The sequence below is a fragment of the Meles meles genome, chromosome 1 (assembly GCF_922984935.1).
Source record: "Meles meles chromosome 1, mMelMel3.1 paternal haplotype, whole genome shotgun sequence".
Classification (NCBI taxonomy): Eukaryota; Metazoa; Chordata; class Mammalia; order Carnivora; family Mustelidae; genus Meles; species Meles meles.
The window spans coordinates 215,993,783-216,021,712 of record NC_060066.1 but is presented as its reverse complement, the minus strand read 5'-3'; the positions used below and the strand labels follow the sequence as shown (position 1 = coordinate 216,021,712).

The 27,930-nt window shown below is 62.5% G+C and overlaps 1 protein-coding gene across 2 annotated transcripts in view; it reads left to right on the top strand.

Annotated features, from left to right (window-relative positions):
* PRKCZ (protein kinase C zeta) overlaps positions 1–27,489 on the top strand; it is a 91,450-nt gene extending 63,961 nt beyond the window's left edge. For both annotated transcript variants that reach the window (XM_046021013.1, XM_046021023.1), the window contains 13 exons: positions 1,708–1,839; positions 2,792–2,870; positions 3,932–3,984; positions 6,418–6,606; positions 10,176–10,273; positions 19,208–19,294; positions 20,647–20,782; positions 20,971–21,058; positions 22,299–22,418; positions 22,993–23,072; positions 23,388–23,477; positions 26,795–26,910; positions 27,033–27,489. In XM_046021013.1, coding sequence (XP_045876969.1) covers positions 1,708–1,839; positions 2,792–2,870; positions 3,932–3,984; positions 6,418–6,606; positions 10,176–10,273; positions 19,208–19,294; positions 20,647–20,782; positions 20,971–21,058; positions 22,299–22,418; positions 22,993–23,072; positions 23,388–23,477; positions 26,795–26,910; positions 27,033–27,120 — 1,356 coding nt within the window. In that variant the 3' untranslated portion in view covers positions 27,121–27,489. The remainder of the gene's footprint in view (positions 1–1,707; positions 1,840–2,791; positions 2,871–3,931; positions 3,985–6,417; positions 6,607–10,175; positions 10,274–19,207; positions 19,295–20,646; positions 20,783–20,970; positions 21,059–22,298; positions 22,419–22,992; positions 23,073–23,387; positions 23,478–26,794; positions 26,911–27,032) is intronic.
* Positions 27,490–27,930: the final 441 nt, after the last annotated feature.

Sequence of the window (27,930 nt, the reverse complement as noted above, 5' to 3'; positions counted from 1 at the left end):
CACACGGGAGAGAGCTCAGTGTGACCGCAAAGGAGGACGCGCGATGGAGAACACGAGCCAAGAACCAAGTCAGCAGCGTGTGAGGCGTAAAAACACTTGAAAACCCTTAATTTATTCATCAGGGAATTTCAGAGTATCGAAGCTTTGGGTTTAGGTTTTATTCTATTTTTTAGCATCGCGTTTCCTGAAGTGTTAACGGTTCGAACACGGGCCTGAGATAAGAGCCTGTGCAGCCTCGCGGGCGCACGGGTCCCACGTCTCTTCCGCGCCCCTGGTGCGGAGCCCGGGGAGAGCAGGCCGCCGGGGAGAGCTGGGGAAGGAGGCCGTGACGCTGTGAGGTCACCCAGGGGCCCACGGGAGCAGCGTCGCAGGCTGGTCGCGCAGCGGTGACCCTGGGAAGCTGAACGCGTCAGCCTGTGCCACCAGAGAGGCGGATCGTGCCGTGACGCAGCAGGACACGCAGGGGAGAACGGGAAGCTCTTCTCCGAGCTTAGGCGCTCGCCGGTTGCGCAGCGTGGGCCGCGCTGGGACGAGACGAGGGTGGCCAGAGCTGCAGGCGTTGGCAGCGCTCCCGCGGCTGGCCCCGCCGTCCGGCCCTCGCCGCCGTCCGCTGCCCTTCAGCCCGCTCCCCGACGGCCCCGGGTCGGCGTTCGGCAGCTTCACGCAACACGCAGGACTTGGAATACGTGCTTTTCTGTCCTGTTTCCAAAGTGGAAAGTAATGGGGGGTGTTTCCTTGACCTTAGCGGACATGCATTGGGCACCACTGAGTGCGGGGCACTGCCCCAGGCGCTGGTCGCTGAAGCTCTGTGTGTGGGGACCGGCCCCCTCAGGCCCTGGTTTCCCGCTCGCGCTTCACGGACGTGGAGGCGGCGTCTTGGTGCCCGTGGCCGTGAGCTCCAGACACCTGGTCCGTCCGCGCCACCGCATCCCACGCCCACGTGCCAAGAGGATTCCATCAGCCGTCGTACACGAACTCCGCTCAGTACAATTGTGGTTGTTTTTGTCACTCCTCAGGAGTAATGAGAGGCTCTCTCAAAAGAATGAAATTTGTTAAACCTGCGTATGAGTTACAGCTGGAAAAAAGACGGTCACGGGGGCCCAGCACCGCTCACATCACCACCTGCCGCGTGCGGCCCGGTTTCTGAACACATTCATCCTCCTGCACTTTGGAACAGTCAGACTTCGGGAAAACATCACCGAACAAGCCCTGGTTACCATTAGCTTCCGACGTTTAGAACCTTGAAGAACAAAGATGGATCACTTAAAAATCTTTAAAAATACCCAGAAACACACCCCAAGATAATCACAGACTGCCCCTAGCAGTTCAGAGTAATGACACGTCAGAAGGCTGTTGCCATGGTCACCCGAGGGAATCTGGACGTCCCCCGCACAGCCCGGCCGGAGCTGCGATCCCCCTCCTGCCCCCGCAAGCAGGGGTGCGTCCTTGCCCAAAGGAGGGGTCTCATCAGCCCTGCCAGAGCGGGGTCCCCGGCCCCTCCTTGGAGCCCTCAGCTCCCCCAGCCTTGGGGTGGACCGCAGTGGGGGCTCCCGAGGTCAGGCAGGGCCTGGTGTCCCGGTGGTCAGCTGACTGGGCCGCGTCTTGTCCCGGCTCCGGGCAGGGACAGCGCCACGTGGCCCGGTGCTGAGCCGGGTCTCTGGCTTCCGGGGCCACCCCGGCCCTGACGGCCGCTGTTCTCGCCCGCAGAGAGCGTACTGTGGCCAGTGCAGTGAGAGGATATGGGGTCTCGCGCGGCAGGGCTACCGCTGCGTCCACTGCCGGCTGCTGGTGCATAAACGCTGTCACGTGCTCGTCCCGCTGACCTGCAGGAGGCGCATGGTGAGTGAGGCTGCCCCGAGCCCGGGGCCCTGCGGGGGGGGGGCGGCCTCGGGGACCCTCGGGCTCCCGCGGTCCGGAAGGGAACCTGCCACCACAGAGACGAAAGGAGGGCGTGCCTGTGGGTGGCAGAGACGTGACCCCGGCCGGCACCAGATGGGGTGGGGCCCCTGCACTCTTGGGGTGGGGGGGCCTCGCGTGGGGCCTCCAGGGCCCTCGGCTGCACTGGGGTGAGGGTACGGGAGCGAGGGGCGGCTCGCCTGCACCCCAGGCTTGGAGCGAAGGAAAGCCCCGGGGGGCCCTGCCAGAGGACGCAGCCCCCGTGTGTCCCTCACCACCGGCCTGTGAGCTCGCTGGCCCTCCGACGTGCTCTTCGTTTCTGATGTCTGACCCCAATGTTGCTGAGCACCGGGCCGTGGGGTCCCTCCACAGACCGGTGTGGGGCGAAGGCACGCGGTCTTCTAACGTCCTTTCAGACGTGGCTGCCGAAAACCAAGAAGGTGCACGTACCCTTTGACCCCACAGGTCCGCGTTAGCCTAAGAAGTAAAAGTAAGGCCGGCCCCAAAGATGTGAGCGGCCAGGGGCTGAGGACTGCCCATAGCTTAGTGTCGGCCAATGAGGCTGCCTCGGCTGTGACATCAGCCCCCGGGACTCTGTGACGCAGCGGCGGGGGCGGGGCAGCCGTCCGAGCATGAAGTGCGGGCGCCCCGTTCTGTAGAGCGCCTGCTGGGAAGATCGCAGCCGAGGGGCTGGGCCGTCCCCCGCTGTAGGACCACAGGAGAGCTCCGTTTTAGGACAGGGTGGTGAGGACAGCGGGTGCCTCGGTGGAATTGGTGTGAGGACGTGGGCTACAATGTGTCTGTCTCGGGAGGTGGTGATAGAAGGTGACACAGGGTCTCCAGAGCTACATCGTAGCACCTGCCTGGTCGCTCTGTAACGCCCACCCCCTTGCAGGATTCTGTCATGCCTTCCCAAGAACCTGCAGTGGATGACAAGGACGACGCGGACCTCCCTTCCGAGGACACCGATGGAAGTAGGGGCTGCTTTCTTGCTGCTGGTGGAGCCCGGGCTCTCCACCGGGAACTCCTGACCCCGAACCCTCTTAGCTCCCCCATGCTCTCCCAGGGTCAATATTGCCAAACACGGGCCCCTCACTGTGGGGGCGGGGGCGTCTCTAGGGCCTTCCATCATCCCTGCGCAGAGGTGGCAGGTGGGGTGGCCTTCCCTGAGCGCACGTCTCTGAAAGTGGCTGCCATGGGGGACAGGCGGGCGTGTTCCTCGGCGCTAACTTCGGGAGTTCTAGAAAAGACTCGCTGTGGCAGCGACTGCAACCAGGCGCCCCCGCGGGTGGGCTGCCGCAGAGGCTGGTCTCCATGGGGAAGCCTGCCGTCAAGTTGGTTCTTGAGTTTCTGTGGGATTTTGTGGGGGTTTTGTGGTGGGGGAGAGACTCTTTTTAATGTTGTGCTACTCGTTTTAATTTGGAGGAAGGTTTTGGATACTGGTTGGACTGATAGCCCAGCTCTGAGCTCCCGAAGTCTAGGCACTAAGAGCTCCAGAACCCACGTCATGAACGTGCGTTCTGTGCCCCGAGAGCCCCGGAAGGATGACATGAGGCCACAGAACAGAAAGCATTTAGTACGACCTCACACAAAGGAGATGTCTAATAAACAACCGCCACCACCCACCCACCTACCCTGCCCGCCCGCCCGCCGTTTCCGTATCTACCACCACCGTCCCCCCATCATCCCTCCTCCGCCTCTTCCCCCCACCGGCACACTCCCGAGAACATCTGGAAGGCCCCGAAATCGGGCGGATAGTTACTCGTAGATGAGTCGCTGAGAAATCCCGTCCCAAATGCTGGTTCCCAAGTTGCACCCCCAGAGGTGTGGAGTCGGGGGGTCTGGGTGGGACCCGGAGGCTGCATTTCCTTCGGCCTCTGCGAGTAGGTGTGACTGCGCCGGGATCGCCCCGCTGCCCCGGCCGGGTGTCCACAGGGGCCCGCGGGGGAGGGAGGGGCGGTGGGGAGCCCCCGCGTCGCGGGCCGCGCTCCTGACCATGCCTGCGGTGTCCGGGTGTTTTCTTTCTCTTCACTAGTCGCTTACATCTCTTCAACCCGGAAACATGACAGCATTAAAGAGGGTTCTGAGGTGAGTGTATGAAACGGCTCATTCGTGTCTGCAGTTTCTTCTGGGAACTTCATCAGCTCATTTCTAGGGCAATTATGGAAACTTAAATACGGGGACAGGTTTGGGAATTGTTGCCCACTGTGAGGGCCTGTCTGCGGACATCTCCGGGGACGCACACTGAGGGCTTCGGGGCGGAGTCCCGTGGAGTCTCCAGTATTCGGCGCAGAAGGAACCTCCGCGTGGTTAGGCGGACAGAGAGCCAGCAGACGCGGGCCGGCGCCGAATCCGCTGGGAGGCTGCGGGGTTGTGGTGCTCGTCTCACAGCTGTGCGCTGCAGGGGCGGGAGGGGTCGCGGGCCTCTCTGACCTCAGAGCCCTCTTTGGTCGAGCTGGATAGTGGACGCACCTTTTCGAGACGGTGAGCTGAGAGAGTGTGTGTGAACACCTGGCATGCGGGAAGCTTTTTTCCACGGCGCCTTGTTGGCTCCTCCGTGTCAGTCAGGGCGGCTCGGGCCCGCAGTGGCTGCGCGGAGACTCCAGGCTCGTGGGCTTCGAGAAACGGTGGGAAGGCTGGTCCCTGAGGGCGGGACCCCTTCCTCCTCTCGCACGGCTGCTGCGTGGAGGAATCACCCCTCGTCCTATTGCGGGCGGGCTTGTGGCCGACACGAGACGCACACTGACGGACACGCAGTACATTTGCCGGTGACCTGACCCCCCCATCCCCAGGTTCACGTGCTCACATTCTCCACAACTGTCTTCCGCCTCCCGCTGCCGACAGGTGCACCCACCCCGGGAGATCGGTAGCTCATGAGGCTACGGGGTGCTGGCACGCATGGGCACGGCCCGCGGGGGGCCGGGCGCCCTGCGGCTTTGGTGGACGGGCTGTGCAGGACAGTGACGTTGGTCTGTTGGTGGGCAGAGAGAGGGCGTGCACCAGCCCAGGCCCCTGTTCTGTCCTGCCCGGGGCACAGCCTCTGTGCTTCTCCCGGGGGCTGCCGTCGCAGAGCCTCTTGGGATCCAGCCGTGGCTCCGTGCTGCTGTGGGTTCCGTCTCCCCCGCACCCTCCATGCCCAGATGGTGGAGCGGCTCCAGGCCTGGCTCTTGGGCCGCAGTTTTTGTCCAATTTTATTGGCATAAAACCCTTCCTTCATTTGTCTGGAGTGCTTTCCCCACATCACCGAGCAGCTCTCCGGTTCTTGGGGGACACTGACCGACTATTCCACAGCTTCGCTCCACTCTGACCCCATCTGCCTGGAGCTCTCACCGGCCCCCGCAGCGGGAGGGCTCAGGCCACAAGACTGGAACCCTCAGAGGCCACTTACAGGCTCGGTGTCCCCTGCGCTTCTGACCAGTGAGCTGTAAATCGGGGGCCCCTTTCCGTGGGCTCACTGATTTGCTCGAGCAGCTCACAGAACTCAGAGAAACGTTTTACTTACTCGATGACTAGCTTATGATCAGAGGCTCTAACTCGGAAGCTGCCTGCGGTCGGGGTGGGGGAAGGGTGCGGAGCTCCCGTGTCCATCTGGGCACCACGTGTCCACTGCCCCACTCTCCAGACCCCGCCCTTCGGGGTTTCTTTGGAGACGTCATAACAGGAGCACGATTGATGAGGTTGTTGGCCACTGGAGGTCGGAGGTCGGGGTGAGGCTGGGTTCCAAGCCTCCAGTCGCCTGGTTGATCCCCCGGCAAGGCAAGCGGCCCCCATCTTTAGGTAGCCTGGGGTGTGTCCAAAGTTGTCTCATGAACGAAGCAAAAGATACCTTTTCTGCGCTCAGGGAACTGAGGGTTTGGGGACTCTGCTGCGCCAGGAGCGGGAGGAAGAGCACGTGGGTGTTCATGAAATCCCGGGATCGGGGTCTGCCCCTTCTTCCGGGCACGCCCTCTGCTGCTGTTCGGTGGTCTTCCCAGATGCGGACTGCGGTTCCGTTGGGCCTCGAGTGTGCGGCCAGCTTGGGCTGGCGAGTGAGGCACACGCAAGTGTTCCCTTGAGTGGGCAAAGTCACAGCAGCAGGGCTTGGCGCCTCCGCTGACAGAACCTCAGAACAGCTGCCCCTTTCCTGGGCCACAGCTTCTCTGGAGTGACCGGACTTCCCGATTTTTCTACCTGGTCGGTCCGCGTCTGGGATGAGGCAGGAGCACTGAGGTCTCTCTTGCCTTCACCAGAGAGGATGATGGGCGGGAGCTTCTGTTTTCACGGGATCGCCTTTCTCTTTCTGCAGCCCAGGCGCGGGGCTGTGCGCGCCTCAGCTGGCGAAGCGTTCTGACCCCCGGAGAGCGCTGCTGGGGGGCCTGTGGGAGGCCCCGGGGAACCCCGTGCTCACGTGGCGGCCTCGGGCTGTGACGGGGGAGCCTGGGGTGGTCGTGGGGTCAGAGCCTGTGAGCAGAAGCGCCCGCAGGGACTCGTCAGCTCCACGGCCAGGAGCCTTTCCTCTCTCACGTCCTGTCTCATCCTCAGGACCTGCAGCCGGTCATCGACGGGATGGATGGGATCAAGATCTCCCAGGGGCTCGGACTGCAGGACTTCGACCTGATCAGGGTCATCGGGCGCGGGAGCTACGCCAAGGTTCTGCTGGTGCGGCTGAAGAAGAACGACCAGATGTACGCCATGAAGGTGGTGAAGAAGGAGCTGGTCCACGATGACGAGGTGCGCGTGACGCCGACTCACGCATCCTTTCCGGACCTCGTCCCGGCCGCCTTTCTTGCGGCGGGAGTAAAGCGCACGCAGCGAAACGCCCCGTTCTAACCATTTTAAACACATTGGTGCGGCCCTTTGTGTCCGGAGTCGCGCAGTGGGCATCGCGTTCCGGGTTCATCCCTGTAGTACCACGTGTCAGAAGGTCCCTGCTTGCTTTTTTTTTTTTTTAAGATTTTTATTTATTTGAGACAAAGGGAGTGCGTGAGCATGAGTGGGGCAGGGGACCAGCAGGCAGAGGCAGAAGGAGAAGCAGGCGTCCCACAGAGCAGGAAGCGCCATGTGGGACTCGATCCCAGCACCCCGGGATCATGACCCGAGCTGAAGGCAGATGTCTGAGACTCCCCGATGCCCCGGAACCTCATTGCTTTTTACTCCTGAGTAATACTCCATTTTCTGAGCAGACCACCCTCGGCTCATCTGTTCATCTGCTGATAGAGATGAAGCTGCCCCCACCTTTTGGCGACAGTGAGCCGTGCCACGGTGAATGTTCACGTGTGGGCATTTGTTCAAGGCACCGTCTCCGGTTCTTGGGGGGTTGACCCGGGAGCGGAGGCGCTGGCTCGGAGGGGCACTCACGCTGTCCCATGGGAGGAACCAGCGAGCCGTGCCCGGCAGGTGCGCCGCTTCACGTCCCCGCCAGCAGCGCGCGAGAGCCCCAGTTCTGCGCACCCTTTCCAGGACTTGCCATTTTCTGGTTTGGGATTATCGCGGAGGGTGCGGAGCGGCACCTCACTGTGGCTCGATCCGCATTCCCATGATGGCTGCTGGTGTGGGGCATCTCTGTGGGCTTCTCGGCTTCGTGTCTTTTTGGTCTTCGTCTTTCATAGCTGAATGCCGAGTCTGTGTCTTAGAACCAGAAGCAGTTTGGACGCACGGGCAGCGGTCACGGTGCTGCTTCCGGCCCGTGTACCACATGAGGCGGCTTGAGCTCCATGGGCCCAGCAAACCGCAGGACGGCTCCCCAGCCCTGGCCCAGGCTCGTGGTTTGGAGGGAAGAGCTGGGGCTAACCTAGAGCTCTATTACTTGCCCTACCAGCAGGGTGCATTTGTGCAGTGCACAGACTGCCCAACTGGCCCCTGAGTGCTGAGTGAGTGGCGGCACTGGTACCTCACAGCTGAGGAGACTGAGGCTTAAGAGGAGGCGGCTTGCTCCAGTCTGCGCTGCCGGTCAGCAGCGCAGCAGGACGATTCCAGACCCCCTTACTGGAACCCTGGCCAGCTGAACAGTTAGTGGATGGTCTGAAGTCAAGTTCGTAGAACCGAAAGAAGCAATTAGGAGAGACTGACTGCTTTGGTTTATTCTTGGCATCTTCAGAGCGTCCCCTGTGGACCAGACATGGAGGTGGGACGTGCCGGTGATCTCTCGAGGAAGTGTGACTCTAGGAGTCAGTGAGTGGGAGCTGCGTGTGCGCACGCGTGTGCGTGTGTCTGTGTGTGTACATCTGTGCAAGACCCTGGTGTCTGTGGCCATGCGTCTGGGCCGTGGACATCAGCCTGTGGGGACACTGCAGCGGGCTAGATGGTGGCCTGCAGGGGACATGCCACATCCTAACTCCTGGAACCCGTGAACCTGAACTTACTTGGGAATGGGGTCCTTGCAGGTGTGATTAAGTGAAGGATCTTGGGGAGATCGTCCTGGATTGTCTGGGTGGGCCATGAGTCCAGTAAGAGGTGTCCTTTTAGAGAAAGGCAGAGATAAGACAGACTGACAGACAGACAGAAGGAAACAGACACAGAGAAACCAGTGTGCAAAGGGAGGCACAGAAGAGGCAGGTTGTCCCCCCTCAGGGATCCAGAGGGGGTGTGACCCTGCCGGCACCCGGATTTCAGGCTTCCGGCTCAGGACAGTGAGAGGCCGGGGATGGATGTCTTCAGGCCCCCGGTCAATGGCACTTTGTTGAAACGGCCTCGGGAGCCTTGCAGGCAGGAAGGAGCAGCTGCCTGCAAGCGGGAGACCCTGGTTTCTTTATTGTGTGGGAGGGAAGGCAAGTCTCAGCCTTCTACCAGGGTTTCACCTGAGCACCTGGGTGACCAGGTCCCTTTGGAGTACGGATGGCCAAGGCTGGTTGGGAGTTCTGTTGAGGGCCTCCTGTGCGGTGCCAGACGCCCCATGGGGCTACCAACTGGCTGTTGCATGAGCTGAGCTCAAGGAGCGGCGGGGCTGGGGCCACTCTGCCTGGATGGCTGGCTCTGAAGCTGGACCACCCAGGGTGTCTTCTGGGGAATCGAGGAAGCTCTGGACTGAGCCCAAGGAGGATGAACCCCACTGAGAGTTTGCTCATTTGTTTCCAGACACCCTCAGGGGCAGGCAGCACGACTCTGGACAGATCTGTTTCCCTCTTGCTTTCTCAACCCTTAGGAGGAGAGGTTTAACCTGATCTATCTCGCTTTCTGGGTCGGAATGAAATCAGAGCTGTGGAATCTTTGTGCCTCTAAAGGGACTTCATTTTGCAGCTTTCCCCAAATTCCAGTGTGGATTGGGAGGGAGAAAGCCCTGTGCTAGAGCTGGTGCTCTAGAGATGGGCATGGGACGTGGGGGAACCTGCTTAAGCATCCATCGTGTTTCCTCTTGTCTTAAGTGGAGATAATACTAGCCCCCAGCTGCCACAGGGAGCACGTGAGGCAGTGCGTGGAGAGTCTGTAGCTCAGAGCCAGCACACAGCTGGTGATGGTGGGAGCGATGGTGACAGATGATGGCGATGATGGCGGTGATGGTGATGATGATGGTGATAATCGTGATGATGATGGTGATGATGGTGATGACGGTGATGATGATGATGATGATGATGGTGATGACGGTGATGATGATGATGATGGTGACAGATGATGGCGGTGATGGTGATGATGGTGATAATCGTGATGATGATGATGATGATGGTGATGATGGTGATGACGGTGATGATGATGATGGTGATGATGATGGTGATGGTGATGATGGTGATGACGGTGATGATGATGATGGTGATGATGATGATGATGGTGATGACGGTGATGATGATGATGATGGTGATGATGATGATGACGGTGATGGTGATGATGATGATGGTGATGACGATGATGATGATGACGGTGATGGTGATGATGATGATGGTGATGATGATGATGATGATGGTGATGACGGTGATGATGATGATGATGATGGTGATGATTGATGGTGATGGTGATGATGATGATGATGATTATGGTGATGATGATGATGATGGTGATGACGGTGATGATGATGATGATGGTGATGATGATGATGATGATGATGATGATGGTGATGGTGATGACGATGATGATGATGATGATCGTGATGGTGATGATGATGGTGATGACGGTGATGATGATGGTGATGAACCTGACAGGATGGTGGTAGAGATGGGGTGGTGTGGTGATGTATTTCTTAGTGGGCATTTTCCTTTCCTGTCTGCACTGTCTTCCTACAAGTGGAGGTGAGAGACGGTTCTCTCGTGCCCCCTTCTCGAGGATGAAGAGTATTCAGGAGGCTCATTAACGTGCCCTGGTTTCTATTTCAGGATATTGACTGGGTGCAGACAGAGAAGCATGTGTTTGAGCAGGCATCCAGCAACCCTTTCCTGGTTGGCTTACACTCCTGCTTCCAGACAACAAGTCGGTAAGAAAAAGCGCATTTCTAAGATTCTGCTGATTTCTGATTGCATTGCACAGCGCACGAGTCGGCATGCGGCTCCCGCCATCATATTAGGTTCTTTCAGCTGCAGGCATGGGTTTATTTGGGGTTTTTACGTTTGATTTTTTTGTTTTGTTTTGTTTGGGCTCGTCAAAACTAACTTTGTTGTTCTCATCAGCCAGTGTCTCGTATCAAGTAAATTTCATGGATTTGAACCTAAATTATTCAACTGCATTTATAAAATAGTTATTGCAAACATCCTACTAAGTACAGGAGTAGAGGCATTGGGTTAGGTGTTGGGACACCGCACTGGGCAGGAGGCGAGTTTCTGTGCTCATGGATATTACCAATAAGCAGAATAAATTAAAAAATACCAGCAACTTCACTTAGTAAAACTTTATATTGAAATCCTGCTGTTTTAAAAGGCTTGAAAACCACTGGTCCGGAACAGTCAATATATACTCGGTTTAGAATTCTTCTCAGTCAGTTGACTTGAACTCACTCAGTTTGTTTATTTGAAAAAAATATCGACTCTATTCTGTGCTGGGCTCTTCTGGACCACCCCCAGGTTGGGTGCTTTAGCAGAGCTCCTAGGACCCGCACACAGCAGGACTCAAGGCTGAGCTTTCCCGCCGTGACAGGGTATGAAGCAAAGCCGGCAGGGGGAGGAGGCGCGGGGTGACGCGGGGAGGAAGGCGGCCGGGAGCTGCCCAGTGGGATCACACAGGCCGCAGTCGGCTGGCGCACCGCGGTATTCCAGGCTCTCCGAAGAAAGCCGGTGTCCGCAGAAACCATAGTGTTTTATGCACAGCAGACCGCGCCTGGGGTTCGTGGGAGGTTTTTATCGGTGGAGGGAGTCATCTACCACCTAAGTTCCCAGACTCCAGCCAGGGGCCAGCCTTGGAAAACGGGCCTTTCTGAGGATAGTCTCTGTCCGGCTCATGGTAGCTCAGCTCAGCTGTAAATCAGACCGGTGACTCGCACGTCCCCACAGCCACGTCCATGCTCACCTCCCTCCTGACCTTCAGTCCCTTGACCCACCTGTGTGTCCAAGGCACAAGGCACCTGGGATAAATGGCCTTTCCCCCAGATCTGTAGTTGTCCCCTCTCCGGTCTCGCCGACACGGCCTCCTAAATGTGTCTCAGACTCCGCCTTCTCTCCTGCCTGAACCCTGACCATGACCCTTTGGGGCGTCTGGTCACTGGGGCTCCCCAGGCTGTCAGTGCCCCCGTGCTGGAGTTAAGCCATATTTTGAAAACACAGATCTAAAGTGTCTTTCCCCTGCTTAGAAGCTCCTCTGATTCTCTCCCAGTTGCTTCTGGGATGTGGTCTAGGCCCCTGGGCCCGAGACAGCTGCTGGGACCAGGCTTCTCTCTGGATCGCTCTGTTCTGTCCGTCTTTGTCACACCGCCAGGTGGGCCCTGCCCTCCCCCCGGCCCTCCTGCCTCAGAGCTTCTGGAAAGGTCCCCTTGCTGTGTTCCGTGCGCCCTCCCCATGCCTCTGTGAAACACTGACCACGGTCTCTGGAGTTACAGACGACGCCCAAGGGCAGACAGCCTGTCCCAACCCCACATTTCCTGAATGGTGAGATTCCAGACTTGTTTTTTGGCTGATTTTGCTGTGTGAACTCGTGGGGGTGTGGGTGTAAAAGGGTCAGACTTTCAACCTCCCTCCTGTCTTCACTGCCGGGAGCACAGAACTTTCCGCCCCCGGAGATGGTCCGCGTGTCACGTCCCTTCAGTGCGAAGAGAACTGAAAACAAGTGTGTCGTTCAGTGTTGTGTGTGACCCTGTGACACGGCCGCTCCGCTTTTCCAGACTGACGTGTAGAAGGTGTGTTTACAACGTTCCCAAGGGGAGGCCCCATCCCAGGAAGTCAAGTTTGTCTCATTTTTACAGGATCTGTCAGTCTGTCTAGAAGCTCCAAACACCTGGTTAGTCCAGATAGGGTGTCTCCCTGGGCCGTTTTTATGTGCCTGCTTTGACCCCGACTGTGTGTGTGCCCGTGCCCCCAGCCCGTGGCGTGCACCTGGAGAGAGCAGCGTGGCTCCGAGTGCCTGCGGGCCCCCGGTGTCTGCTTGGTACCTGACACCCTGTAGGCAGTCACGCTGTTTAAAGAATATATATATATATGTATATATATAGTTTTTAAGATTTTATTTAACAGAGAGAGAGATCACAAGTAGGCAGAGAGGCAGGCAGAGAGAGGAAGCAGGCTCCCTTCAGAGCAGAGAGCCCGATGCGGGGCTCGATCCCAGGACCCTGAGATCATGACCTGAGCTGAAGGCAGCAGTTTAACCCACTGAGCCACCCAGGCGCCCCTAAAGAATATTTTTTTAAGGTACAGTCACATGCTTGGTGCAAGTACAAAGTGAACACGTGTCGTGTTCTTTGTGACTCACGAATCGGTGAGGGTTACAGATGTTACAGACAGCTCCGAGAGGAGCTCAAAGTCCTGCACATGCCTGAGCGGGCTGGAGCGCGGAGCCGGGATGACCTTCCGGCAGAAAGGTTCCTCCGTGAGGCTGCGAAGAGTCGGGAAGTCTCTGAGAAGCCCGCGGGAATGGCCTGGGAGGGCCCAGTGCCACGGCACCTAGTTTTTCCTGAGGCCTAGAGCCACAGCTGGGTGCAGGCCTAGCCCTCTTGTCTGCACCCCAGTCTCCTCCGGGAACAGGGAGCAGCAGAGACACCGCCTCTTAGGGCTGCTGCCGGGATCAGTGAGATGTTAAAATGCGGACAGCAAGGCCCGGCGCCTGGGGAACTGCTGTTCGCGCCCGTCCGCGAGCCCTCTCCCTGCTGGCGCCGCATCCAGGCCCCGGAGGACCAGCGGCGTTCCTCGTCCCGGCCGGGTGGCAGTGAGCACGGCGCCCACAAACCTTCACAGCCAGCCAGACACCCACGGGGACTGAAGTCGTGAACCAGACGAGGCCCCAGCAAGCAGGGGTGTGGGCAGCTGGGGGACGGGACACTCGGGGAGCCCTGCCGGCGGGGGGTTGAAGAGGCCGCCCCTCGGCTCCTGGGCTGCGGGAGGCCCTGTTGCCCCGAGAGCCTGCCGCAGGCCTGTGTCCGGGGGGCGGGGAGCCCAACCTGCCGCACCTGCGGACAGGATGACCAGCACGCGCCGGAGCCGGGCCTGGGCTTGAGTGAGCCGGCAGCTTGCCCTGAGCGCGGTCGTTGGCAGGGCCTCGGCCGCGTGGGACCCCTGGGGGTTCAGGCACTGGTGTCACACGCGGAGACCAAGGATTCTTCTAACCCAGAAGAAACATCTGCGCTGTGGAGAGACCATACCTCGCGGCCACACCGGCAGCCCGGCCTTCCCAGACCATGGCCGCAATGAATTAACTACAAAATTGCTTCTGGTTGAGCAGTTCCAGGAAAAATGGGCTGAAGGGTGAAGCCGAGGTGACTATTTTTAGCCGCCCCCCCCCAGGTTGCCGTTTGGGGACGTTTGTCGCCCTTAGCATGACCCCAGATCCCAGACGAGCAAGCTGTCGTTAGTGTTGACAGTCGGGTCCCTGCACCGGAACGCGAGCTCCCAGCCATGTGCCTTGACTTCCCGCGCCGCGCTCCCCTCGCGTGGAACGTGGCTCACGCTCCGCAGCCGAGCCAGTCTCTCACACCGTGCTGTTGGCGGGAGCGCCTCCCGCGCCGCGTGCCGACCTCGACGCCTGAGTGAATTGCCCTCGGTTCAGAGTGGCGTCTGGGTGTTAATGCCACGTGGCCGGTGCCGTCACGGTGTCCTTCCGTCTCACGTGCCCCCGAGGACTCCCTGTGGGTCTGGAGGGCCGGCGCCGGGGCTCGGGCGGCCGAGGGGGCGCCACAGTGCTGCAGGGTGTGTGGGAACGCGGGGAAGGAGCGGGGTGTGGGGAGGGGCGCGGGCACAGGGCCACGTCCTGGAGGAGGCGGCGTGTGTTTGGAAGGAGGAGAAAGGCTCAGAGATGTGAGGGGTCATCCTGGAGCTGTCCACAGCCACTTGGGCTCCAGGGACACGGAGGCCCCGGTGGTATCCTGCGGACGCCCGATGCCCAGTCCCTAGGAGGGCTGGCGGCGTGGGGTCTGGGCACGGGTGCGGACCCACTGGGCACATGGAGGCCCAGTAGGAGGCCTCAGAATGGAGCTGAGGACGGTACGTGGCGCCTGATGCCGGGGAGTGGGCGGCAGGACTCACCAGGCTACACCGTGGCAGCGATCTGGGGGCGGAAGTGAGGGTCTGCCCACAGGGAGCCGGGCCGCTGGGGTCAGCGGCGAGCACGGGTGCGCCAGGTGGTCATGGCTACGGGGGCCGCGGAGGAGGTCGGGCCTCAAGCGGGGCTGATGGCTGCGGAGCGGAGAGGTGGGTCAGCGGGGCCACAGCCAGGTCGCGTCTCCCAGGGGAGCTCAGGAAAACCGGGTTCTCTTGGGGCCTCTGCTCGTGGAGGGAGGCCGGGGCGCAGCAGGAACCACCCGAGACCCGGGGGTGGCGCCCTCCCCTCCAGCACCGCGTCTCTGCACCTTCCAAGCAGCACATTCGAGAGTCGGAAGTTAACCGAAGCCCGGAACAGAAGGCGTGGACGCAGGCGGCAGGCGGGCTGTGGGTTGTCCGTGCGGCCTTTGTTCTGAGGGGCGGTGGGGGCGCCCTCCCCCGCAGGCTCCCGGGGCAGGTTGGCTTGGGCTGCGGACAGCCCAGCCCGGGGGGGTGTTGTGGGGAGCAGGTGGCCTGTGACTCCGGCGGCAGTCACGAGATGGCAGGGGCTGGTCTGACCCGCAGGTGCAGGGAGACTGCGCTGCTTTTAGAAACGCTGCAGGTGACCAAGGTCCTGGGCAGCCGCGGACCCTCAGGGACTGGCCTCTGTCCACTGGGGATCGTGCAAGCGACCGTGTGTCTTCCTCCTCGGGGGGTGGCCAGCCGCCTTGGGGCAGGCTTGTGGGCTGCGCTGTCTGTCCTGGGGACGCCGATGGGACGCTGGGGCCTGACTCGGATGAGGCTCTGGGGCCCCCTCATCCTCGGGCCCAGATGAGAGGGGCTCCTGCTGCTGGGGGGCTGTCAGGCGGACCTGAAACCGCTTTTGCCGACGATCCGGTGACGTCAGAAGCCACTTCAGAGAATTCTTCTAAGAACTTGACGCAATTTTTAATTCTTTATTTTAAGCAATTTCTGCGCCAACGTGGGGCTCAAAGTCACGAGCCCCAGGTCAAGCATCACGTGCTCCTCCGACCCAGCACCCTGTGCAGGGAGGTCGCCACGGACACCGGGGCCAAGGCCGTCGCTGCTCCCGCTTCGCCTCCTGTGTCTTCCTTGTCACTCTTTCCCGTTGGGTGTGGGCGACGTTTCGTCACGCAGAGGCCGCACCAACGGTGTGACGTCGGTCCCGGACACTCCTTGCCCCTCCTCCCCGCGGCGTGGCCGACCCGTGCGCGGCTCCTGTGCTCGGTGCCCCCGGAGCTGGCCGCGGTTCTCCCGTGTCCGCGGGATGTGGTTAGGACGTCGGGGGCAGACGACCGCTCCTTTCCAGCCACGCCTGTTCCCTGTGCATCTGATGACGCGGCCGGTGGCTGCCTCGTGGGACGGCTGCTGGTGGAGGGCGAGCCTGGCCTCTTCCTGGCCTCGCGGAACGCTCTGGTGATTGCCCCGTGGGCACACCGCCGGCTGCCACGGACTCGGGGGCGAGGGAGCTCCCGTCCCGAGTCCCGGTTGTCTGCGCTCTCCGGGCGCTGCTTCCCTGTGTCCGTCTCGCGGTTTGCTCCATTTCGTGGTCAGACGCGTCCTGGGGCTGGGGGCCTCCTCCCCTTCCCGCCCGAGGACGGCTGCCCCACTTCGGCCCCAGCTTACCGGGGTCAGCCTCGCCTCCAGGCCCCCAAATATTGGGGCATGTTCTGGCTTTCTTCCTCTCGGGGGGACCCGAGGCCCAGCTGGCTGGCTCCTGCTCCGGCAGATTTCTTTGGACACATAAACCTGTCCGCACCCCCACTTCCATCAGCTTCCATCTGCCGCTATCCTCCTCCGACCTTTGACCCGACCGGTCCCGCTGCGCTCGCCGATCGCCACTTACCACCTTGCCTCTCCGTTCTCTTCCTCTGTCCCCCGAGCGTCTTCTCCTTCCTCATCGGCCAGTTCCTTTGGGGGCGGCCACCCCTGTGGTGTGGGGGCGGTACCTGCAGGAGGGGGTTCCAAGTGTGGGTTCTGGGTTCGCCCAGGTCCTGTGGTGTGACACCTCACAGACAGCGACTGTGATCCCGAGAAAGTCCCTTACCTCCCGGTGCCCCCGCTTCCTCTCTGGCTGCGGTCGCCGTGGCAAACATTATGCCCAGACGTGCTGAGTCTCCAGCCTGAGGGTCGGTGAGGCAGGAGCGGCTGTTCTTAGGCCGTGTACTAGCCATCGGCGCTGCTTCTCCAGGGGCCAGAGAGTAAATATTTTCACCTTTAGGACCACAGAGTTTGCGGTGGTGCCAAGACCACGTACGCGGTGTGTGCAGAGAGACACGTGCAGTGTCCCCGTAAAACCTCGTCTGCAGACGCGGCGGTGGGCCAGACACCGCATCGGCTCCTGACCCGAGCACGCGCACCCTGTCTGGTGGCATCAGTCTTTCCCTCTGAGCCGACGGGCGGGGGCTGGGCACTTTATTCCAGGGAGGCACGTGGGGAGGGTGTCGTGGGTCGTCTGCGCTGCGGAGCGAGTCCACGCCCGGCTCTGCCCAGGGCGCTTGTGAGTCCCCTGTGCCGGGTTTGCGCCAGCCAGCAGGGGCTGCAGCCCCCGGGTTCCCATCTGGGTGACCAGGGTCGTGGGGTCAGGAGGTGACCCGGCTCCACAGTCCTGCTTCTTTCCCTTCCTGGGGCGGCGTCCAAGCGGATGGTGGGAGAGCTTCGCCGAGGGCGGCCCTCCGAGCTTGGCAGGCAGCCGCAGGCCTCTGGACCCATCCCGTCCCTCCCTCCAGGTGGGTTGGTGTGGCCGTGTGACCCGGGTCGTGGGTGCAAGGACACGTGCCACTCCCAAGCCACCCCATGAGCTGTTGCATGTGGCAGGTGCCCCCGAGCGTGAGGTGAGCCCCACTGGCACGGCGGCCAGCTCTGAGGCCCCCGGGACACGGGCGGAGAGTCCGCGTCCTGTGGCTCCGGCAGTTTTGCTCGAAGCCATGTCCGGGTTGTCCTCAGGCTGGTCTGCAGACGGGAAGACACAAACCGAAAGACAACAGCCCCTCCGTGGGGACCGGGCCGGCCGGCCTCGCCCAGTGAGCAGATCCCAACCGGTGACGTCCGGGCGGGGGCCAGTCCGACTGCGCCTCACCCCAGACGCCCACGCTGGGCTTCTCTCTGGCTGTCGGTGCTTCCCGCCGAAGCCGCGTGTCCCGCTGCTTGCTCTGCAGTGGCGTCAGCTTTGTCCCCGTCACCTGATGTCACCGCAAGTGGGTCAGCGGCCCTGGAGGCCCTTCCTGAGGAGCACAACGTCGGGGTGCTCGCCTCCGCTGGGAGGGGCAGGTTCTCAAGTGAGCCGCGCCCCGGGGACACAGTCCCTGCTTGTTGTGGAAAATCCCTGACCTGCGCTTTGAAGTCACCCTAAGAGGTTTGAGTCAATATGCTTTTTTCTGTTTAACACTTGGGCAAATTGTTAGGCCCGAGGTCCCTGTCCAGGGGTGGGATGACCACCGCGTTTCCCTCACGGCGGCCGACAGGACCGGACGTGCAGGTGCACACGTGAATATTTTCCATCTCGCGTGTCTGTCGCGTGAGCGCCGGCACACACACGTGCGTCAGTGGACGGAGCTCCGCGCCCGTGAAGCTTTGTGGACGCAGGCCAATCCCAGGGAGGGCGAGCTTTCTTCGTCCTTCTAGACACACCCTGAGGAGTCGGGCGCAGAATGAGGGCTGAAGGCTCCTTGCTTGTGGTCCAGGCCCTTTTCCATCCGCAGACTGACGGATTTCTGGTTGTCACTCGGGTTAGCGCCCACGAAAACCTCCGTGGTGGCCTCAGCTCGGTGCTCACTCGTGTAAAGTGACCTCCGTCTTCATGGCCGGCCACCTGTGACGCACAAGCGGACCCGCGAGCTCCGCGCTCACTCCCACTCCCCACCCAGAGGAGCCGTGAGGGGCCCTCAACGAGGTGTTTCTTGTGTGTGAATTTAATTTTGGAAACGGCATCATTCTGAACGCGAGAAAGACGTCCTGCAGAAGGGACTGGGATGGTGTGTGGTCCCGGTTCCTTAGCCACGAGGTCACGCAGGGTCATGCTGGCCCACCCTGGCCCCAGCTGCCCCTGGGCCTTCTCCCTGCTTCCAACTCAGCCCTGTGCTGGGACCGTCCAGTGGCCCCACCGCCTTCTCTCCGCCCTGGTATCCAGATCTCTGCAAGCTCGTCGGCTGTCCTCAGTAACCCCTACTGCGCTGTCCCCACTCAAGCCACTGGGGCTCCCGCCTGGGGACACACCACCTCCTTATGCCTCTCTGGAGTCTGTTCAGACTCGGCGGTAGAACCGTCGCTCGCCAGACGTGGCCACCCTTCATCTGGCTTGTGCATCTGCTCTCTCGGGCCCCTCGGCCTCCACGGTGGTCCCACAGCTCCGTGTCCTGCCTCTACCGGTCCCGCGGGAACAGCACGGGCTCCTCTGCTGGTGACAGGAACTGTGTGCGTGTTGCCCTGTGTCGGGACCGGAACTGATCAGGACAAGAGACCCCACGGGCAGAGTCTCGACGTCCCCCAGGATGACGCCCCAGGGACCTGGGTGCAGAGCCTGACTTCTCAGTTGGGGCTGCTTTCCCTACCGGCCTGAAGGGGTCAGGTGTCCCCAGGCGCCTCCGTGCTTCGGCCTCCCAGGAGGAGAGCTGACCTGCCAGCACCCAGGCTCGGCTCTTCCTGGTCACGGTGCTTCCCCACATCGAACCTGCCTCCAGCGAGGTCCGGCCTGGGCCATGCAGCATCTCAGCCCCCACGCCTCTGTCCCCCCGCAGGCTGTTCCTGGTCATCGAGTACGTCAACGGCGGGGACCTCATGTTCCACATGCAGAGACAGAGGAAGCTCCCGGAGGAGCATGCCAGGTGGGTGCTGTGCCAGCGGGCAGGCGGCAGGACCCCTCCCTGGAGGCCAGCAGTGAGCTGGAAGGGAGGTGGAGTCTGGGGGACATGGCAGAGAGGACGCAGCTGTCCCCTCCAGTGCAGCTCAGAGGTCCTAGGGTTTGTGGGTCCCCTGAGTTGCAGAACCTCAGAAACGGCCCACTGGGTCTCGGCCGCCAGAGCAGGACGGCACGTCCCCCGGGGAAGTGGGGCTCCTGGGAGAGCGCGTGCACCACGTGCTGCGCGCGGCGCGGTGTTGCCGGCACTTGGGCCGGGGGAGGGGGGTGCGCTCCGGCCGGGAACCCCCGAGTGGGCATCGTGCCAGCTCTGGTTCTCGTTACACCGACGCAAAGCGGGGCAGGGGCGCTCGGAGAGGATGAGCCTGTTTGTTTAAGTGACAGCAACGCCTGCCGCCCGCGCTCCTGCCGCCACAGGAACCCGAACCCGAGGGTCCCTGCCCCTTCCTTCTCCCCACGGCTCTCCCTGCTCTGCGCGCCCTCCCCCGAAACAGCTCGCGCCGCTTGGGAGTCTGGGGAGACGCAGGCAGGAAGTCGGGCGTCGGTCCGTCCCCGCACTCGAGCCTCTTCTCTGACCGTGGACGGCGCGTGAAGTCCACGGTGCCCTCGACGCGTGCACGGCTCAGAGACAGGAAGCGTGTTCACACCGTTGTGCAGCGCTCCCCGCTGTCCGTCTGTGGAACGTTCCATCTTCCCGGACGGACACCCTGCCCCCACGTGACACCGGCCCCCCGGCCTCCCTGGTCCCCTCTGGGCACCTCCCGAGGGGAATCCGACCTCATTTGTCCTAGGACTGGCTCATGTCACCGAGCGAGAGTCCTCAAGGTCCAGCCGGGTCGCCGCAGGCTCAGGAGTTCCTCACTGCGTGGAGGGGCCACGCTCACTTGTCCGTCTGTCCGGCGAGGGGCACCTGGATGGCCTCCACCTCTGGCCCCGGTGAACAGGGCAGTTAGGACAGGGCCGTGCACACCCCTCTCCCAGACCTTAGCTCGAGGGGGATTTCTGGGTTTAACTGGGGCGCCTCCACACTGTTCCCTCAGCGGCTGCCCGTGCCGGTCTCCCCGGCCCTCGCCCGCATGTCCGGCTGTCCGTCTGTCTGTCAGAATAGCCATCCTCACGGGCGGGAGGCAGTCTGGATTTGTCTCCCTGACGGTGAGGACGTCGAGCGTATCTCGTGGCCTTGTTGGCCCACGTGTGCCTCTGCGAGAAGACGCCAGGGCGTCTGCTGGGAGAGCCGTGGGGCCGCAGCGTCCCCCAGGCCCCCTCGGCCTGCGCGGGCCCCACCCACGCGCCTCGCCGGGTTCTCTCCGCCGCCCCCAGGTTCTACGCTGCCGAGATCTGCATCGCTCTCAACTTCCTGCATGAGCGAGGGATCATCTACCGGGACCTGAAGCTGGACAACGTCCTCCTCGACGCCGACGGCCACATCAAGCTGACGGACTACGGCATGTGCAAGGCGAGTATGTGGTCCCTGGGCGATGCCCCTGCTGCCGAGGTGCCCACGCGGGCTCCGCGGCTCCCCGGGGCCGAGGCGCCCCCAGCGCCTTCCCTGTCCCACGCTGGCTTTCTCTGAGACACGTCGCCCCGCCAGTGGGGGGTGACCGCAGCTTCTCTTCCCTCCTGGTAACAGACTTGTCCCCACAGGAAGGCTTGGGCCCTGGCGACACAACCAGCACGTTCTGCGGAACCCCGAATTACATCGCCCCAGAAATCTTGCGGGGGGAGGAGTACGGTGAGCGCGGCTGCTGAGCGGGCGGGGGGCGGCTTGCTGGCACATGGCCTGTGGGTGCAGACAGGGACAGCCCCTGGCTCCTGGAGGCACCGTCTTCTCAGGGACGTGGTCCCGGGGCGGAGGGGGCCAGATGGGCCTGTCCAGGGCCGAAGGCTGCAGGGCGCGGGCCCCGTGGCCAGATACACCTGAAACCCACCCCTCGCCTTGCTGCCGGCCCGTCGCCATGGGGCTTCAGCCCTTCCTTGAACCTGTGCGGCCCCCTCTGTCCTCCCGGGTGTCCACTCTGGCAGCCCCTGGTGGAGGAACGGACGGGACCCCTCACGGGTAGGGAAGCAGAAGCCACACGCGTGCACACAAGTGCCCCCCACTGGCTGCCGCCCCCTCTGTGGGAGAGGGAGCGAGTGGGACGGCCGAGCCCCTGCAGACCGAGTTTCTGTCCCTCTGCTCTCTTGGCTTGAGACAAAAAGGAGATCTCGTGGGCGTGTGTGTGCGCGCGCGGTGTGTGATGTACGTGTCGCACCCCACGAACTCTTGTCCTAGTGTTTTCAGTGAAATGTGTCACAACGACGCCATCAAATGTTTTTAAACATTTCCTTTGCCATTGACACGGGGGCTGGCTGGGTGGGCAGGTCCCTTGCCACTCGGGTCAGAGGCCCCGCCGGGCTGCTCTCCCGGGGTCACCAAGGACAGGGAAGGACAGACGGCAGATGGGCAGACCAGGATAGAGCGTCTAGAAGCTGGCCTGGGGCGGGGTCCCGTCCAGGATGGGGCAGCGGCTACAGAGGGTCCGAGAGGCCGCAGGCACCACGGAAGCCAGGCTCTTCCTTCCCCACCCCCGGTGCGGCGAGACACCGGGAAACGGCGGTGCAGGAAGACTGGGAAGGAGAGCTTGCGGCTTGGAGAAAGTGGTGCCGGAGGAGAGCCCGGACGACGGCTTGCTCAGCACAAGTCCACATGGCCAGGGCAGGACTAAAGGGCCAGATGACAATCTGGAAAACCAGCAGAGTCCCAGCAAGAGGCTAATGGCCCTGATGTGAGAACAGCTTTGCAGCTAGTTTAGAAAGAAAAAGACAAGGGCCCCATGACGTTGGGCAGAGGGGAGGCCAGGCGGCTCAGGGCACATCGGGGGACCTAGCCCAGCGCTGGCCAGAGCCGAGCCCACGGCCGCGCTCCCCCACCTCCCCACCGAGGCCCAGCCCCTGCCGACTGACTGCAGGCCGCGCCTGTGCCGTCCCTCCAGGGTTCAGTGTGGACTGGTGGGCGCTGGGTGTTCTGATGTTTGAGATGATGGCCGGACGCTCCCCCTTCGACATCATCACCGACAACCCCGACATGAACACGGAGGACTACCTTTTCCAAGGTGCGTGGGCTGCGAGCTGTCTCCCGGGGGTTCGGGTGCCGCCCCTGGGCCGTGCGTTTGGGTCTCCCCCACCGCCTGCCCCTGCAAGCAAGGTCAGTCTCACAGACCCGGATCTCGGAGGGAAAGACTGTGTTGGGGAAGCGGGAGCAGCCCGGTGTGCAGAGCTGGTTCCCGGGAGAGACGGCCTGTCCTGATTTAGCCCAGACTCCTTCCTGCCCCCCCACCCCCATGCCCCGCAGGCGCAGGCAGGCGAACGAACGCGTTAGGGCTCCTTGCCACCCGGAGCTGAACACCTGCCCACGGGAGGCCCTGGCCCGCAACACGGTGGTCCCCGCAGCACCCTCTGCTGGTCACGTGCTGAGGCGCCCTCGGCCGTGAGGGGGGCCCCTCTGTGGGGAGACCCTGCTGGATGTCGGGAGGAGGGGCCGGGGCACTGGAAACGCCCTGGACGCTCCTGCTCATAAAGGGTTTCGAGAGCCCTGCAGACCACCCAGCTGCCGCAGCTGGGCAGGGCCAACACGGCAGTGAGCGGCAGGAAGGGACGCGGCTTCTCACGTGGGCCCCCTCGTTGCAGTGATCCTGGAGAAGCCCATCCGGATCCCGCGATTCCTCTCGGTGAAGGCCTCCCACGTCCTGAAAGGATTTTTAAACAAGGTACAGCGTGGCCGCCAGGAGGCCCGACCACGGCGCGTGGCTCTTGCCGTGGCCGCTGCGGGACCTCCGGGGGTGGGGGTTCTGGTTCCTCATTTGGCCTCTGCCGCGTGCACCGTGGGTCTTCAGTCACACTTGCCAGAACAGAACGAGAGACGACGCCCACGAGCAGCTCAGTGAAGGCGGCGTCTGCCCTTCAGCCGGGTGGCTGAGCCGGCCAGAGCACGTTGCGGGGGAAGGAAGCCGGTGTCCTCCGGCTGTGAGTCCGGGCTGCTTTGCTCCATCCTGACTGGTCCGTATTTGAACTCTGACCCCTAGGACCCCAAAGAGAGGCTCGGCTGCCGGCCACAGACGGGATTTTCCGATATCAAGTCTCACGCATTCTTCCGCAGCATAGACTGGGACCTGGTAAAGCACGGGGACCCGCTTGCTGCCCCCCACCCCCGAGGGAGGGCTGGGCACGAAGGGTGTGGTGGGGCCACCCTCTGGGGCCCCGGGAGACATCCTGCCTGGGTGTCCCCCACCACGTGCTGTGCGGCCTGGGGTCCATCTGGGGACGTCCTCAATCTGACCACAGCGCCTGATGGATTCTGCGTAAAAGCCCCCGGTGGGAGCCGGTTCCATGGTTGGTTTTCCAGAACCTGCCCTTCTTGGTCCCGCCTCGGGACACGGCAAACAGTGAAGGCTACAAAGCCCTACACAGTAACACCGTGGTTCCTGATACTAAAGGGAGGGTGAACTCCGTTTGTTTCAAAATATATAAGTGGTTGGAGTTCCTGAAACACGGCCTTTAAGCTGGGCTCCTCTGAGACAAGGCCATCGGTTAGCTGCGGAAGTCAGCGTCGAACTTTCGCTCGAACCGGACCGGAAGAAAGCCCCGCTGGGGCAGGTCCTGGCAGCCTCGCGGCCGGCGCTGAGGTCCGCCTCCCGGCCCTGTAGGCAGAGCAGCTCCCATCCATTCCCTCCGGTCACTGTCACTCCCCCCACGGGACTGTTGTCGTGCGTTTGTGGTCGTGGTGGGGTCCACATGCTCCGCCCACGCGGCCACCTCGCCCCCGCTCACCCGTCCCGGCCGCAGCTGGGGGTTTCAGAACAGAATCCGCACGCTCTCCCTCGGGGTTACTGGACCCAAATGCTCTACAGCATTCGGAGCACCGGGGCCTCGAGCGTGGCGCCTGGTGGGCCCCGTTGGGGGACTGTGAGACCCTTGATCTCGGGGCCGTGTGTTCAAGCCCTACGTTGAATGCAGAGATTACTTTAAAAAAAAGAAAGGAAGAAAAACTGAGGGCACAAGGGAGAGGAAATGCAGATTTGGTTTCTGACCGTTACCAGTGTAGCTTAGGATCCCTGGCCCAGAGGAAAGTGCCCCGCCGGGTGTCCACAACCTGGAGGCCACACTGAGCCGCCACGGACCACATATGGACGGGCTGAGCCCAGGGCAGGGTCTGCCCATGGCAACGTGCAGCCCCCCCCCAACCCGCGAGGCAGGCGTCATCCCGCTGAGCTGGAAAAGGCCCTCGTGAACACCTCGCCTGCCGTGGCGCGGTTCCAGCCCGTCCCCTGGGGGTGGCATCTGGTCATTCCCGGTCAGTGCCTTCTGGCCAAAAACCTGGTTCTCAAGGGTAGCCCGTGCCTGCCGTGATCAGCAGCTAAGGGGCAGCGGCGTAGACGTGAGACGATGAGGTGGTTCTTTATGAGCCGCGTCCAGACCCCAGGGGGCTGAGGAAGGCGCAGGTGGTCCCCTGGGGACATGCGGGCACACCCACGGCCCCGGGAAGTGAGTGACCATCTGCCCAGCCACTGCCGTCGCTGACACACACCAGTGGGAAGACACGTGCTACATGACACACGGGGTCCTGACCCCGGCGCCCGCAGTGCTCGGGGCGTGCTGTCTCCAGGGAGGCTTGTGCAGATAGTGGAGGGGAAGACGCAGGTGCCGAGGTCCCTCTGCCCTCGCAGGGCAGCTCCTGGAATTCCCTCGCTGCCCCCGCGGCCAGGAGGGCAGGGTCCAGGACAGTCTCTGCCTCGCACCCATCCCGTGGGGGGGCGCATCACCCGGGGCTGGGGAAATGGGGACCAGTGGACTGGAGAAGCCCCGCCGGGAGAGGCAGTTGTCCTGGACCTCCCCCCCCCCCCCGCCCCCAGTACGGGACTGCTTCCAGCCCAGCCTGGCCAGCAGCAGCCGCCTGTCCAGGGACCTCCTGCCTCCTCTCAGGTGTCACGGAGCCCCTGGTGCCCCCGACACCCCCTGCAGGGTGGCCCACCCCCCCCTTGCCTTCAGGCCCTCAGAACTGGTGTCTGCCTGGCTGCCACAGGGCGCCCCGCCAGCATCCTTTCCACTCACACGGCACACCCCGGCGGCGGCCTGTCCCCCAGCGGCATCCGGGTGGCACTGGTCTTGTCCGGTGCTTCGGACTGCGGACGGGGTGACGCTTGTGAGAGGCGCGGAGGGAGGCCGGACGGACTAGAGGACGGGGCCCCGGGGCGAGTGGCGGCGTGGGGGACCCCGGGGAGCTTCTTGCTTCAGACGCGGCTCTGCCCGCTGCTTGGGTCCGCTGGGAGCGGCGGCCGACCACCACGCGGCGGCCCGGGGCGGAGCAGCAGCCTGAGGAACGTGCCCCCCCCGCCCCCGGCAGAAAAGCTTTCGTAGAAGGGAACGTGAGAAATAGCAAGGATGGGGCCTTGGGCCCCGCGCACACAGGCCACCCGCTCTGCCTGCAGGGGTGGCCCGTCCTCGGCCACGTGTCCCCGGGCAGCCTGCGGCCAGGAGTCGCCCGGGTCTGGGACACCCCCGCGTCCTGCACCCGCCAAAGCGGGGCCCACGCCGCTCACACCCTACGCCTGCTCAGGCACTGTTGCTGCACCTGAACGGCGCATTGTGTTGGCCTCGCACGGGCACGTGTGCCCCACGCGGCGGCGGTTTCCAGGCTCAGCCCGACCGAGGACCCAGCGGGCCGTGCCAGTGGCCACGTGCTTCCTCTGGCCCCGCCTCACGCGCTGCACGGCAGGGAGGGGACCCAGCACAATGGCTCCACGGGACAGGCACCTGTGTCTCTCGCTCACAGCTCCGTGTTAGTGCTTGGGGATGTGCCTGGCCCAACGCAGGTGCACAGCGCACCCCGGGGTGGGGGGAGCTCGTGCGCGTCCCGGAGGGACTGAGCGGGCACCCCGTCTGCACCTCGCCGCACGAGCGTGTCTCAGGCCCATAAAAGGGGAGTTGGGAGTCAGTCCGGATCCCGAGCAGCACCGTCCCCTGCCTGACAAGCGTCCCCTTCCGATTAGAAACAGGAGGAGCCCCTCACGGCTCTTCAGGCACGAAGGTCCCAGCAGGACAGGGACTCCCCAGGCAGCAGTGCGGGCAGCCATAGCCCCGCCAAGACCAATCTCCCTTGTGACCAGGGTTCCGAGTTGTAGGACAGAAAACACCCCCAAGACCAGCCCCGCTCGGTTTCAGGGGCCAGGCTGTGGGGGTGCAGACCCAGTGTGGCTCTGTCCCGGGTGTGGGGCCCGCGTGGCCTTGTCCAACCAGCATTTCTAAACTCAGGATTTTTCTGGCTTCAGATACTTTCTCCTAGACTCAGGTTTAAGGGAAACAAAAACTGGCCTTTGAACACCTAGTGAAACAGTTTTCCTGTTCCATGCTGTGGTTGAAGTCCCTGCAAAGACCCCGACCCCACAGTGATGACAGACACCATCCACCCGACTTCTTGCGTTGTTCTTTGCAGCTGGAGAAGAAGCAGGCCCTCCCGCCGTTCCAGCCCCAGATAACCGACGAGTTCGGTCTGGACAACTTCGACACCCAGTTCACCAGCGAGCCCGTGCAGCTGACCCCGGACGACGAGTAAGGCCCGCGGGGGCGGACATGGGCTCAGGGCTCCCTGCACCGTCAGCCCTGTCCAGGTCGGTGGTGGGCCTGGGGGACAGGGCCCGACACCCATCCCCACGCCCTGCCTGTCCACACAGGGACGTCATCAAGAGGATCGACCAGTCGGAGTTTGAAGGTTTTGAGTACATCAACCCGTTACTGCTGTCCACCGAGGAGTCCGTGTGAGGCCGTCTTCTCTGCCACGGACACGTCTGTGACCCCTTCACTCTATCCTTAACCACAGCGCATGCATGCCAGGCCAGGCGCCAGGCTCTAGGCGCGGCCAGGGAGGGACACTTGCCGCAGAGACCGCGGACGGGGCGTCCCGCCGGCCCTCCTCGGAGCGAACAGTCTTGCGTCTGGGCCCGCACGGCCGGCTTCGAGCTGGAGGAATTTGCTTCTTGTGCCTGGGCCGCGGAGGAGCCGCGGTGACCACGTCCGAGGGAGAAACTGCCCCACGATTCTGAAGGTGCACACTTTCCACGGAAACAGAACTGACCTGCTCCGCTAGGAGAGTTAGCCTGTAACGTCCTGAGGAATAAAATGTGCCCATGACGTCGCGGCCTCCCTGCTGCCTTTTTTCTGTGTCGGCACCTGCCCGGCCTTGCGGGCGACACCCACGCAGGAGGCGCTGGAGCGGGCGGGGACTGGGGACGGGAGCCCGAGCGCCTGGGGGGGGCACCGCAGTGGAGAATTTACAAATCTGCGAGGTCTGCTAAGTCCCGGTAAGTTTGTGTCGTTAACACGTGGGTCACACACGCGCGTCTCCGTCGTCCCGGCGCTCGCAGCGGGCGGCGAGACCGGATCCCCAATTCTAGCCGCTCACCCAAGCAGCCGGAGACCGAAACAAGGAACTGGAAAACGAAATCCGCACAAAATATCTCTGCGAACACTAAGCAGTGCCCACGAGACCTCCTGAATCGAATCTTTGGAAGAGCATTCCTGTCGCTGACGATGCTCGGAGTTAGAAAACCTGAAAGGTCTGTGAGGGCCCAG